Source organism: Leptonychotes weddellii, chromosome 5 (assembly GCF_054177405.1).
Source record: "Leptonychotes weddellii isolate Sample4059 chromosome 5, ASM5417740v2, whole genome shotgun sequence".
Lineage (NCBI taxonomy): Eukaryota > Metazoa > Chordata > Mammalia > Carnivora > Phocidae > Leptonychotes > Leptonychotes weddellii.
Window position 1 is genome coordinate 55,868,522 of NC_138373.1, and position 14,581 is coordinate 55,883,102.

The window sequence follows — 14,581 nt, forward strand, 5'->3', positions numbered from 1 at the left end:
ATTTTAGCAAGCATCGTAGCAAAAGCAAGCATGAAAGTCCCAAGATTTATATTAAAAATTCATGTGACAAATATTCACGGAAGTTTTAGTCATAATAGCCCCAAAGTGGAAACAACCCAAATGTCCATCAACTGGTGATGGATAAACAAAATACTGTGTATACATACAATGCAATACTATTCAGCCATAAAAGGAACAGACTATTGATGTATGCTACAACATGCGTAAACACTAAGAGAAAGAAGCCAGACACCAAGGCCACATATTGTATGATTCCATTTAAATGAAATGTCCAGAATAGGCAATTCCATAGGCAAAAAAGCAGATTAGTGGTTGCCTAGTGTAGGACAGCTTGGGAGAAGATGGGGATTGACTGTTAATGAGTAAGAGGTTTCTTTTAGGGGGAAAGAAAATGCTCTAAAATTAGACTGGATGATGGTTGCACAACCCTGTGAACATACACCTAAAAATCATTAAACTGCACACATCAAATGAGTTAATTCTATGGTATAGGAATTATATGTCCATAAAGCTGATAAAAATAAAAAACATGCATATGAATTTTCTATTCTGTTGTGTCTCTTTGTCTTCCTGAGTATAAAAATGTATTTTGCCCCACCAATTTTTTCGTTATTTTATGACTTCATACATGTGGCCTAGGAATATTTTGCCAAATGCTTGGGTGAATTTATGCTCCAATTTGCCCAAGACATCCTTAGTTTATGCTTTCCTAGAGTTATTATAAATACCATCCCCTTTTTCTCTGCAAAGTGTCATGGCTTGCAAAAATGATACGGTCACCTACCACGGTCACTGTTTCCTTTGTCCCTTTCATCCTGACACACACGGACTCCAGCCTGAGAAGGACGGCTTTATGTAACCAACAAATGCTACCTCTGAACTAGAATTTAATTTAAAAATGTCAAGTAGAGAATTTCACTGTTCAACTGATTATTGAACAATCTTGCCTCTGAGGCCCTAAGAACACTAAAATAATTCTATGCCATTAGTTATGGAGACTATATTAAAATCTATTTACCTTGCTGCTTTCTAATTCTAAAAGATTTGTCATTAATAACATAGAGCTGGCATATATGCCATGCCTTCACGAGCTATATATATACTTCAACAATTCTAGATAAGTGGAAATTTATTGAAATACTGCCCATCGTTCATAAGTTGGAAAAATGTTTATTGTAGAAAAATAAGCATAATACGCATAAAATCTGGAACATACACATATTTACATGACAGCTTGATAAGACCACAGTGAACCTTTCTCTTTTAGGTAACATCCATTGGTTTGTTAAGCAGAAAAGCACTTTCAAACCCAGTTTGTGCTATTTTACTAATAAATAATGACATATCAGTAAAATGATGGTCTGGTAATTGCATATTTAGGAGTGTCGATTTTAATTATTAACTCATTTAATACTCTGGTAATTATATTTTAGATAGATCAAAATATTTTCTTTTACTTAGACGGTGGTTCCAAGATCCACTAATCAAAATTGCTTTTTTACTAAAAGAAAACTTAAACACATAACAATGGCTTTGTTATTATAACATGGAAAACATAAAACTAGTCTATTAATTATTTAATACTAATCAAGTAATGATACATTTATTGTATATTATAGTATTTATATTATTACTATGCACTGTTTAATATTATCCCTATATTTTATTAATTTCCCACTTTAAAATTTTTTTCATAAGCTTTTAAAACAGTAGTAATATATCAGAACAAACTGAAGAAACTCTCGCTTGAAAGTCTCTTATTCAATTTTAGTTTTGTTTATATGACTACACTTTCTATTTTTATTCCAGGATATACACTGTGTTTAAAAGTTTTTGAATCCAGGGCACCTGGCTGGCTTAGTCGGTTAAGTGTCTGCCTTCATTGGGCTCAGGTCATGATCTCAGGGTCCTGGGATTGAGTCCCGTATAGGGCTCCCTGCTCAGTGGGGAGTTTTCTTCTCCCTCTCCCTCTGCCTGCCATTTCCCCATTTGTGCTGCTCTCTGTGTCAAATAAATAAATAAAATCAAAAAAAAAAAAAGTTTTTTAATCCATTGGAGTTTTTAAAAGATTCTTAAGATAAAGTATCTTTTCTCCATGTTTTATATTCCACTTACATTTCATTTTTTGCAAGTACTAATTGAATTAGTATTAAAATAGAAATAGCGCACAAGGGTTTAATCCCCAAACACATTTCATTCTAAGATGTTGCAATATTAATGTAGTATTTGAACCACTTCCCTCTCTTCACTCCCTAGAGAATGGTAAATAAATAGCAGAATGTTTCCCAGAGGTTGAAGAGAGAGCTTTCAAACATAAGTGTTCTTTACTGATAAACATAATTAAAAAGATTAAAGGCATTAACAGTGGCTGTGGAGAGAAGATGAGACTCTAGAAAACTTTTTCCCTCAGCAATTTTGGCAGTTTATCCACAGCTTCCCAAAGGTAATGGTTTGAAAAGATTCTATTCAAGCTGAGGGTTGTCCCCAAGCAAGACTGACTCAATGTAGGAACCTGGGATACAGGTTAATCAGCGAAAATCTGATCTTAAACAAAGGCTAGGGATTTTCATATTTCTACTATAATGTAAAACCGGAATCTAAATATCAATAATATGAATACATGCTAAGCAATTAAAAGTAAATTTAATAGAAAATTAAGGCTGCAAGCAGTTTCTCTTTACATCATCTGATTCATTCATTCAATCCTTCATTTATTCATATGCTCATTCACAGTCCATGTACTGAGCACCTCCCACGTTCCTTCTCACACATGCAAAAATCTTGCATAAAAACAACACAATTGATATTTTCTTCTAGTACCTTTCCAAAACACATATGGAGATGGAGTATGCATGAAAAGGAAAGTCAAGAAGGATCAAATATTACATTTGTCCCTCTCAAAACTATCTGACCTCAGGAGCCATCCAAAATGGTGTTCCTACGGATGTATTCCGACGGTGCCGAGTACCGGTGAGCTGTGCAGACACACCTGAAAGAAACAAGACTTCAATTCTTGCATTAATTACTCATGAAAAGAGACTCCAGTTGCAGTACATTTGCTTACAAACTACCATTAAAATTCTGTTCCCTTAAAGATGCCATGGGACCTGAACTTCATATTTAAGTATCCTCAGTCAGGATTTCGTCATAGCCAAAATATAGAATAGTCCTCTAATTTTCTGTTTCTCATATCCAAATGTCTCCCTCCTAAATGCCCCATTCAAGTTTTATTCCCCTATCCTGACAGTACTCTGGTCCTGATCACACTAATCTCTATTTTTTTGACCTTCTACATTTTTAACTGTCTATATTACATAGTTTGGCATGTAATTATTATTTGAATGATATGCCTCCTCCCCTCTCTCTTCCTCCCTCTGCTCACTACCAAATTCTGGTGAATTTCAGAATTTTTCTATGGTGGTACGCACAGAGTAGGTTACTTGTGAATGTGAATAAAATTATTTTCCATCACATGATCAACTTTGGACAAATCACACCTGCAAATTAACAGCATCTATTTAATCCAACAATGTAAATACAATCAGTTCTTTTCCTTTAGAGAGATTATAGAAGGAAGGACTATAATAAAGAGGTATAACCAAAATTTTCAATCTTGTCATCCCACTAATCACACCTGGTTAGATATAATCATAATTGATCCTTTAGAAAATTAGTACAGTCTCTCCTTGCATTTCACATTCCTGTTCCTCATGCAGACAGGCCTGGCTGCCTCTGGCTGTCCAGTACTCTTCCCTTGACCTGCTCTGAACTTGATGGGTTACACCCAAACCATGGGCTTCCACTCCCTGATTTCCCTGTTTTGAAGATTTTATTTATTTTAGAAAGAGAGAGAGCGAGAAGGCGGAGAGGAAGAGGGAGAGAATCTCAAGCAGATTCCATGCTGAGCACAGAATCCAATGCAGGGCTTGATCTCACAACTCTGAGATCATGACCTGAGCTGAAACCAAGAGTCACACGCTTAACCAACTGAGTGACGCAGGTGCCCCCTGATTTCCCTGTTTTGAAAAGTACCTCCCAGGTGTCGCATTTATTTTAGGCTCTGGCTATTTATCTTATAAGCCAAGTAGGACAAAGGCATTAATTAATATTTAAATTTGGATACATTTGATTCTTCCAAGTTGGCATTTGACATTTATCATGAAACTCAAAGGCTATATTCAGCCAAAAGCGTATTTTGGTGGTGGAAATATGCCTAAATATTGGTGGAATATACTTGGGCACAGGGGTAGGCAGTATGTTTCAATTCCACATTAATTGCATCTCACAATTGCATAAATGCATCTACCTATTCCACCGATGTATAGTATAAATCCTGTCCTAAACAGAATCTTCATCTATGGCCTTCAAATTCTGTCTTTGAAAAAGTTAATTATTTGACAGAGAAAAATATCCTCACTAAATAATTTTTTAAATTCAAGGGAGATGATCTAATCTGTGCTTGAAGACTGTCCCTTAAATATTTTCTAACAGTATATCTGAAGAAAGAGCATCATCACTTAATAGCACATTTCTCCAGAATACACCCTTTACCTCCACCTCTACTCCAGGCATTTCAACCTTCAGAAAAATTAAATTTAAATCTAAACACTTCACATTGTCTTTTTCTATAAATTAAAAGTAGAAGTGATTAAGCTCAGATTTTATTATAGTATCAGAGTATTATAATTTATTTATGTAAGTGGGAAAAGTAAATGGATTTTATTTTATTTTTTTAAGATTTTATTTATTTGAGAGAGAGAGAGCATGAGCAGGGGGAGGGGCAGAGGGAGAGGGACAAGCAGACTCTCTTCTGAGCTTGGAGCCAGATGCAGTCTGATCCCAGGACTCCCAGATCAGGACCAGAGCCGAAGTCAGACACTTAAAACAACTGAGCCCCACACGTGCCCTGCAAATGGATCTTAAAATCAATTCAACTTCAAATTGATTCTAAATTTACTAAGATTTATTCTAAAGGTATTTATTTATTTATTTAAACTTACCTTATACTTGATCCTTGAACATTTTTGTCTCAATTTCATAAAGAGATTTTAAGAATTCAAATGTCATTTAACTGAAATGTGAAGGGAATGGGGAAAAAAAAAAAAACCACAACCAAGTAATAAAAAAAATAAAAAGTTTTGCTCCAGGCAGGAAAATGACCTTTTAGAGTAATCATGTGATACTTTTATTCTCTTTCTAAATATGAAGAAAAGATTATGTCACTAGAGTTGGCATTTCTTAGCAAATGGTCATGTCCTGGTGTCTGAATTTATAACCATGGATGGTTTGGAAAGGACCTTCCTGCCACACTCCACAGGAAATAAATATACATGGAAAGATACTGGAAAAAGGTTTTTTAGGGTGTGATATGTGACCCACGGTAGTCCATTCAGATTCTTTTCTTGGAAATGTGAATCTTGAGTGGAGTGGACACTGAGGGAGGAGGTAATTAGAGCTAAGTCATCCAATGGCAGGGCTCTAAGGATGGGTCCAGGTGATGCTGCTCCTGAGGACCAGGGCTGCCATAGTCCTATTCCTAGGAGGCCAGATGGCTCAGGTTCTTTTTCCCCCTTGACTTTTTAAGGCTGTCAGTGTCGTTTTTAGTATCCTTGCCTGAGTTGGTCAGGGTTAGTTTCTGTTGCTTACAACCAAGGAACTCTAACTAATACAAGACCCAAATGATTTTACATATAAAGGAGCAAATTAATAAGGGTAATATTCAATAATGAGTTTACAAAGTCTAAGAGTCACTAGGTTTTATATTAATATGAGATTATATAATATTTATATGTTACTATGAGATTAAGAATTTTCTAGGGCAACATTTGGCCTCCAAACTCTTTAATCACACATCCCAAAGAAGAAACTTTTGAGCAAGCATACTCAGTATAGATACAGTTATAGATATTCTCTATATATTTACTACTATATTAATTTATGCATTCTAAAGCAGATAAGGATAATTTTAAAGGATGAGATTAAATAATAGCTGTATTATGAATATGTCATAATTAGATATGAATATTTTTTTGCATCCCATGATGCCTTGCAAGCACCCTGGTATTGACACCCCCTTCAAAGACCACTGGTCAGAAGGCAGGGGTAATGAATTACAATGTTCTGGGGTCTCACATATCATTTAGTGGCTTTTGGGATCCTGCAGAAAGAAGGTTTTACACCTGGTTCCTGTATGGCAAAAAGACACTGCAAAGCTATAAACTGTATGGAAACAAGAAAAATGTAGTCCAGAATGTGAAGAAGAAAGTCTCAAATAAGTGAAAAAGGAACAATGCCACTAGGTAGAATAAGAAACTCTTGAGTTGGGATGCCTGGGTGGCTCAGTCAGTTAAGTGTCTGCCGTTTGCCTTTGGCTCAAGTTATGATCCTGGGGTCCTAGGATGGAGCCCTGCATTGCCTCGGGCTCCCTGCTCAGTGGGGAGTCTGCTTCTCCTTCTCCCTCTGCCCCTCCCCTCCACTTACACTCTCTCTTGCTCTCTCTCTCAAACAAATAAATAAAATCTTAAAAAAAATTAACACTTGACTCTTATAATATTGGATGATTTTCACATTAAAAACAAGATACATACACAACCATGAAAGAGTGACAGAAGAAGGCCTTTGCCAAATTTCATGTGTGTGTTGAATGTTTCTGCAATCTTCCTTAAACCTCAACATCATTTTACCAACACAACCAAATAGCTTTGGAGCTAGAAGGCCACTTAACGGTCGTAAAGTCTAACGTGTTCATTTTCAGCTTGGTAAACTTCAGCTGGAGATAAAAGTAAGTTTCCTGAGGACAAATGGCATTTTTATTTGGTATGTATTCTCACAAGAAAAGTAGCTAAGAAGGTAGAAAAATGCAAAATTCTATTAAAAACGGTTGCCATAAATTACTTTAAAAGGCAACAGGAATCCAAATTATGAGTTCAGGAGCCCTAGGAAGTAAAGAAGATTAGGAAAATCATCTTGTCCAGAGAGGAAATAATGGAATAAGTCGCCAAAGTAAACAGTTATGTAAGCATCTCAAGGGAGAAGATGCTAAAAAGCTGGAAAATTCCAGGCAGAAAGTTGGGCTAGTGAGAGGCTATTGGAAGGAACAGGAGGCCAGAAGGAGATGAGGGTTGAACAGAAAACAGACTAGAGGAGAGGACAATGATCCACTGAAAGTCAAAGCCTCAGGAACATTAAGAGGTGTATGTTAATGGTTCTCTAGCCCTTTGCTTTGATTATATTGAAATTTTCATGCTGTTTCAAGCCCTTCCAACAAGGCTTCCTGGGTTGTTTGATGGTTGTACAGCAACTCTGTTCCCTATTGCCTAAGTCCTGTTTTTAGGGAGAAAAACATGCCAAGAGGTCTCTGAGAGCCTTAGGGAGTCAGAAGAAACATTAAATATGTGGTTTCCAACGTGGTTTCAAAAGACCAGACAACCTCGGGAAATTTGATTTGCTATAACCATATAGCAAAACCCCTGACATTTAAAGAGGGAAAAGGGAAGAGTATGGGATTTTGTTGTTCTTGTTAAAAATAAAATACTGCAGGAATGAGAATTGAAATTCTAAAAATACAGATTTTTTTTCAACAAGAAGAGGCCATAAAATTTATTATACCATCTAATATCCTCATTTTGTTGACGAAGTTAAGATAGTTTGAAGATTAATCTGGACATCTAGGGTACCCAGATATTTGGTCAAACATTATTCTGGATGTTTCTGTGAAGGTGTGTTTTGGATGAAATTAACTGTGAGTGAAGCAGATTATCCTCCATACTGTGGATAAGCCTCAGTCAGTAAGTGAAGGGCCTTAACAGAACAAAGGCTGACCTCCGCTGGGTAAGAAGAACTTCTGCCAACAGCCTACCTTTGGACTCAAACTGGGTATTCAGTGTGCCAGCTTAACATCACATTTTGGAGTCACCAAGCCTCCATAGTCACATGAACCATTTCCTTAAAATAAATCAATCTCCTCTCCACCCCCCATCCCCAACCCACCATAGCTTGTTGATTCCAGTTCTCTGGAGAACTCTGGCTGATACAGATTTTGGTACTGAGAATGGTTCTTAGAGGAACAGAATCTTAAAGATGAGTTTTCTAAATTGGTTCTGGGGTTTCTGAAACTGGCTTTCTAATCTGGTTAGATCAGAGACATTAATGGCTCTATTTCCAGTAGTAAAGAACACTGATAGTACATGGCATGATGTGGCAAAAGAGGTACATAACTTACCAGTACTGCATACGTCTAATCAAACACTTATAAGAGGCATGATTCAGGGGCACCTGGGTGGCTCAGTCGTTAGCCGTCTGCCTTTGACTCAGGTCATGATCCCAGGTCCTAGGATTGAGCCCCACATCGGGCTCCTTTCTCTGCGGGAAAGCCTGCTTCTCCCTCTGCCCCTCCCCCTGCTTGGGTTCCCTCTCTCACTGTGTCTCTCTGTGTCAAATAAATAAATAAAATATTTAAAAAGAAATAAAAAATAAGAGGCATGGTTCAGGGTGGTATCTTTGGACATTTCGTCAAACTAAAGAATATAATGAAATCGGCTTGTTTCTACTAATGTCACTGGACAAAGTGAGGGGAAAAAAAGGATGAGCTCAGGGATTCAAATTCCCATCTCCAGTGCTGCATAAATGCCCTGAAAGCTTCTAAGTGGGCCCTGAAAGAGACCCTGGTCTCCAGCTGATGCAGAGTTGAGATTATTGAAAGCCAAACCTAGAATCTCCTTATTAAGGGTGTGGGATGATGGTGGAAGAAGTAACTTGGATCAGGCTGAATTTCCTGATACGGACCCACTAAGCAGAGACTTTGCATTTAAGATTGCAAATGTTTAGAAAGTCAGAAAGGGTTGGCTGGTTGGCTCAGACATGGATTTCTCATCAGGAAATTCATATTCACATAATGTTTTGCATATGGGGATATCAAAAATCTCCTGACATTCTTGTACTTAATATACCAAAGGACATTCAAGGTTATCTCCAGCTTTAGCTTTCAGTGAGTCTAAAGATGACACAAGGGAAGTGATTCTGTACAACCACTACTCCTATCCATACTAATGTGATTTCCCCTGGAAATCTGTCCTGTCTCCAGTCTACCTGGCACTAGATCTTTCCCTTTTTTTAATACTCAGCTCATACCTTGTAATGGAGACTGTGTAGTGCTTTCTCTAAAAACATCAAGGTCACACTGCTCGATGCACACTCCTTGGCTTTGAACAGATAAACCACCCACCTTGAGCTGTGTCATGTGATTATGTATGACTTTGTATGTGTGTATACATGTATAGTATTGGACCTCAGTTATAGAGAGTTGAGTACAGTTGACCCTTGAACAATGTGGGGCCTAGGAGTGCCAACTCCCCACACACAGTCAAAAATATGCATATAATTTTTGACTCTCCAAAAACTTAACTACTAATAGCCTGCTGCTGACTGGAAAATTTACCCATAACATAAACAGTCAATTGCCACATATTTTGTATGTCATATATATTATATACTGTATTTGTAAGCTAGAGAAAAGAAAATGTTATTAAGAAAGTCACAGGGGTGCCTGGGCGGCTCAGTCGGTTAAGTGACTGAGTCTTGGTTTCGGCTCAGGTCGTGATCTCAGGGTCCTAGGATTGAACCCTGCACCAGCTCCGTGCTGAGCATGGAGGCTGTTGGAAATTCTCTCTCTTCCTCTCCCTCTGCTCCTCCTGCCTGTGCTCTCTCTCTCAAATAAATAAATAAAATCTTTTAAAAAAGAAGAGAAATACACTTACATTACTCTACTTATTACAAATAACCCATGTATAAGTGGATCTGCACAGTTCAAACCTGCGTTATTCAAGGGTCAACTGTATATAGAATACTCCTCATTGATGGTGCACTATCACTGATCTCTTATCTTATCTTTTCATTCCCTTTGATCCCCAATCACCTCTCCCATTGTCCTGTCTTCTGTTTCACCATAAAAATCTTCCTTTTGCTTGAAACTTTTCAGGAAATGAAATTTTAGAGCTGCAGACTAAGATCATATAATTTTAATCCAAAACACTTACTCCAAACTGGGGGTGCCTGTGTGGTTCAGTCAGTTAAGCATTAGACTCTCAATTTCTGCTCAGGTCATGATTTCAGGGTTGTGAAGTCAAGCCCTGCATCAGGCTCTATGCCAAGCTTAAGATTCTCCCTCTCCTGCTCCCTCAGCCCCCTCCCCTCTCCCGAAAGAAAGAAAGGAAGGAAGGAAGGAAGGAAGGAAGGAAGGAAGGAAGGAAGGAAGGAAGGAAGAAAGAAAGAAAGAAAGAAAGAAAGAAAGAAAGAAAGAAAGAAAGAAAGAAAGAAAGAAAGAAAGAGAAAGAAACGAACGAAGAAAGAAAGGAAGGAAGGAAGAAAGAAAGAAAGAAAGAAGAAAGAAAGGGAAAAAACTGAGGGAGCCAAGAGGTGATTCTTAAAAAAAATATAAGAAAAGTCCTCTTTGATTCACCTAAAGTCATCAGTCTATGAGAGGCATACCTGGTACTCTTATTAAAATTTCTACAGCTGCATTGAGGTAATTAGTTTGTTTTTATGTTGGATAAATCCCTAGATATAAAGTTTTCCTCTGTTACCAAATAAAAACTCTTTCAAAACATCTGAAATCCATTTTTGACTTCATAATAGAATTTTTAGGTGTACTTCATGTAATTTAATTTCAACAATTAAAAACTAAAATTTTGACCATCTCTTGGAATATAGGGCCGTGCACATCCATAAGAAAACATGTTATCTAGAATATTTAGAAAATATCTTTGTCTCTCCTTTTCCATAACCCTCTTTTTAAAAATCCCTCTTTATTCACAGCTACTTGTAAAATGGGATAGCTTAGGTAGGCTTGCTTATGCCATGTCAGCCCATTCCCTGGTCATGGCTAACTGGATCAAAGGAGGGTATCTGACCCAGCTTGTCCAACTGAACTCCTTCTCCTACTCCAAATTCCTTTTGCTTTGGGGTGCTAAAAATCCAGGCCAGGTTAGCTATTGGCACTGGACCACAGGTGATATAGGCTGAGAAAGCTGAGGCTGCTATTTTGAGTAGCCTTGATGGGCAACATGAAAACTTCAGAGGCTGGTCTGTAGATTCCCAGACAGAATAGAGACGAGAGATTTGGTTTCTCCAGTGAGAGAGCAAGAGGCAGCAAGTGGTTGTGGTTCTTGCCTTCCATTCTTCTGTTGGTTCCAGTCCTCTGAGTCCTGTTCTTCTATCTGAGATTGCCCTTTCTGTCTTACTTTTTTGGAGCTAGTTTGGTTTTCCTGCCCTTACGACTAAAAGACCCTTGACTGTGGCATGTAACATTACCTATGATGTTAAATAACTTAATTCAACTGTGGAAAACATTCAGTTTGGAATACGTAAGCCTATAGGTTTAGTTGGAATCACAAAGCCATAAAACAAACGGTCCATTTAGTCATGGTTCTGCGGTAGATAATGAAGGAATTACAAATGTCATTTCTTTCAAATAAAGGTCACCTCCCCAAAGTACAAAAATAAATTCTAGCTTAGTGAAATATTAGTTTTTTGAATAGGTATGATTATTCTAAAGCTCTGTCAACTTTTAAAAATGGTTCTTCCCCCTTGTTTTTTTTCCATTATTTCGTTCTATAAAGCACTAAATCTCACATTTTCAAGATTCATAACATCCAACTACCAACACACACATATATATACACATATACATATATATATATAATATCTTTAGACATGTATACAAGTAGACGTCTTTCTACTTCCATGCTAAATCTCCAACTCTATTCCATAGTTTAAAAAGTTTTTTGATATAATTTCAACCTTAGAGAAAAGTTGGCAAGGGAGGTATAAATAACTCTTTTCCTTCACCACTGAAAAGTAAGTAGGCCACGGGATGCCCCCCTCAAAGACCTTAGTGTGTGATTGCTACAAACAAGGACATTCTTCTACATACCAACTGTACAACTAACAAAGTCAGGACATTAACACGGATACATTTCTAGGATCTAATCTATAGACCCTATTCAAAATTCATCAATTGTTCCAAATGGGTCTGTCCTTACAACAAAAGGATCCAATCCAGGATCATGTGTTGCATTTAGTTGCCATGTCTTTTTAGCCTCCTTCAATCTGGAGGAATTTTTTAATCTTTCCTTGAATTTATGACCGTGACATTTTGTAGAATGTTCCTGAATTTAGATTTGTCACATATTCCCTCACGATTATATTTTTGGTGGCAATATCATGGAAATGATACTGAGGTCATCCCACTGCATCCTACCAGATGGTTTGTGATTTTTACTTGCCCCATTACTGGTTGTGTTCACTCTGATCAATTGATTTAGTTTTGTCTGCCAGGTTTTGTCCTGTAAAGTTTCTTTCTTTTTTTTTTTTAAGATTTTACTTATTTAACAGAGAGAGAAAGAGAGAGATAGAGAGAGAGAAAGCACAAGCAGGGGGAACAGCAGGCAGAAAGCCCGATGTGGGGCTGGATCCCAGGACCCTGGGATCATGACCTGAGCTGAAGGCAGATGCTTAACCAACTGGGCCATCCAGGTGCCCCTCCTCTAAAGTTTCTGTTTTTCTTTTGTAATTATGTATTTTATGAAGTATTTTAAGACTATGTAAATATCCTATTTCTAATCAAAACTTAACACACTAGTTTAGGATCCACTGAAATTTTGGGATGAATTAATTATTACTACGATGACTGCCAAATGATAATTTTAAAAATTTCATTATTTCTTCTGTATTTATCAGTTGGCATTCTTCTGTGAGGAAAATCTTTCACTTCTTTCCATTCATTTATTTAGAAATAAGTGCACAAGTATGGATTAATAGATTTCTATTTTATTTAAAGGGTTACCATCATTACTATCATTATTATCATTATTTTGATGCTCAAATTTTCCCAGATTTGCTCAGTGAGAATTCCTTTAATTTGGTTTCTGTGTCCTTTTGACATGTCTCCATTATTCTTTTAATATTTCCTTCCTTTTTGGCACATTAAGTACCAGGGTCATCTTATAGCCAATAAAATCAGCCTTTCTCCAAGAATCTTGGCTTCCTCTAACTTGAGACTTACATTTAAAAACCAAGAGCCAGGTGCTTGAAGGGTCTGCTCTTAGGGCATCAATGTCTGCTAGTCCTCTAGTGGAAATAACTAAGTAACATGCATGCATGCACACACACACACACACACACACCATGCATGTTCCATTATATTTATTTTTATATTTGTCTCTATATTTTGAAAACCATGAGCTCACACTGATACCTCTGATTCTAATCTAACAGCGCTGGGGGTTCAGTTTTCTTCCTTTCCATATTTGTAATTCTTTTCTCTAACATTAAGAAATGTGGTTCTCCTTGTTCTCATTATATTTCCTGATGGTATTAATTCCCCTTTATGTAACAATCTCTTGTCTCCATCTTGACCCCTACACAGATGTCCTTCTTACCTAGTTCGGGCCCTGACAACCTGATGTGGGGTTATCACCATCTCCCCAGACAGATGCTCTCCTTGTCCCACCTGGGGACTCAACAATCCATGCCTAGCACCGTTACGACCACCCTCCCAGCATGGACACCTTTCTCTCCCCTTTCAGGCCCAAACCACATGCTGAGTCACACCCCACACTCCTGTGCCTGCTCACTCCCACCACAGGCTTTTTTTCTGAATGATTTGGGAAGAAAGGAAGGATTGAAAGGAACTTCACAGTTTTTAAGTTCAGGTACGACTGCCTCACTTGATGCTAAAAGTGGGTTATTAAATAAATAAATCACAACTTCTCTTTGACCTACATTACTCATTGGGGATTTGGTCTAAAATTGGGCATGTGGGTAATAAGAGATTTAAAGCCATAAAATATTCTGCCATAAGAAAAATGTCTAAATAAATCACAAGAAGTACATTCTGTACTTTTGTATTGAAATGTTAACTATCCTATTAGAAATGAAGTTCCCCAGAGAGAAATCCATAGAAATGAGAACTGAGAACTGCCCTTCAAATTTAGTCTCTTTCATTTTCCAGTCCAGATAAGGACTGCTTTTCCAGACATTAGCTGATTTGCCTAAAGGGGTTTACCTCCTGGGAGATCATATTATTTATTGATTGATTATATACTAGTGACTGCTAATGTATTTCACTTATAATGTTTACAAGCTCCCTTGTCTTTTTACTTTCTGAGGTGTCTGGGGGGTTTCTGTAAAAACATATCCATTTAACAACAACAAAAAAAGGTTTTCTTAAAGGCTGTATTCATAACTAGTATTAGCAAACTGAATCTTACTTTTAGTATAATTAAGTAGCTTGATACTTAAAGTAATACCAAATTTATTCCAGCAAAGGGCTACTTTCTATTTTTGAAACAAAAAGAAGCTATTTTGGGAACTCACATTTTCAGTATTTAGCAACTATTTTTAAAAATATTTACTGTTTACGACATTTTTCCAAAGAAGACATCCAAATGGCCAACAGACACATGAAAAAGTGCTCAACATCGCTCGGCATCAGGGAAATCCAAATCAAAACCTCAATGAGATACCACCTCACACCAGTCAGAATGGCTAAAATTAACAAGTC

The 14,581-nt window shown here is 37.2% G+C and overlaps 1 protein-coding gene across 1 annotated transcript in view; it reads right to left on the bottom strand.

Annotated features, from left to right (window-relative positions):
* LOC102750931 (myosin-IIIa-like) overlaps positions 1-14,581 on the bottom strand; it is a 47,150-nt gene that overhangs the window by 665 nt on the left and 31,904 nt on the right. The window contains exon 5 of the mRNA XM_081820772.1: positions 2,934-3,010. Coding sequence (XP_081676898.1) covers positions 2,934-3,010 — 77 coding nt within the window. The remainder of the gene's footprint in view (positions 1-2,933; positions 3,011-14,581) is intronic.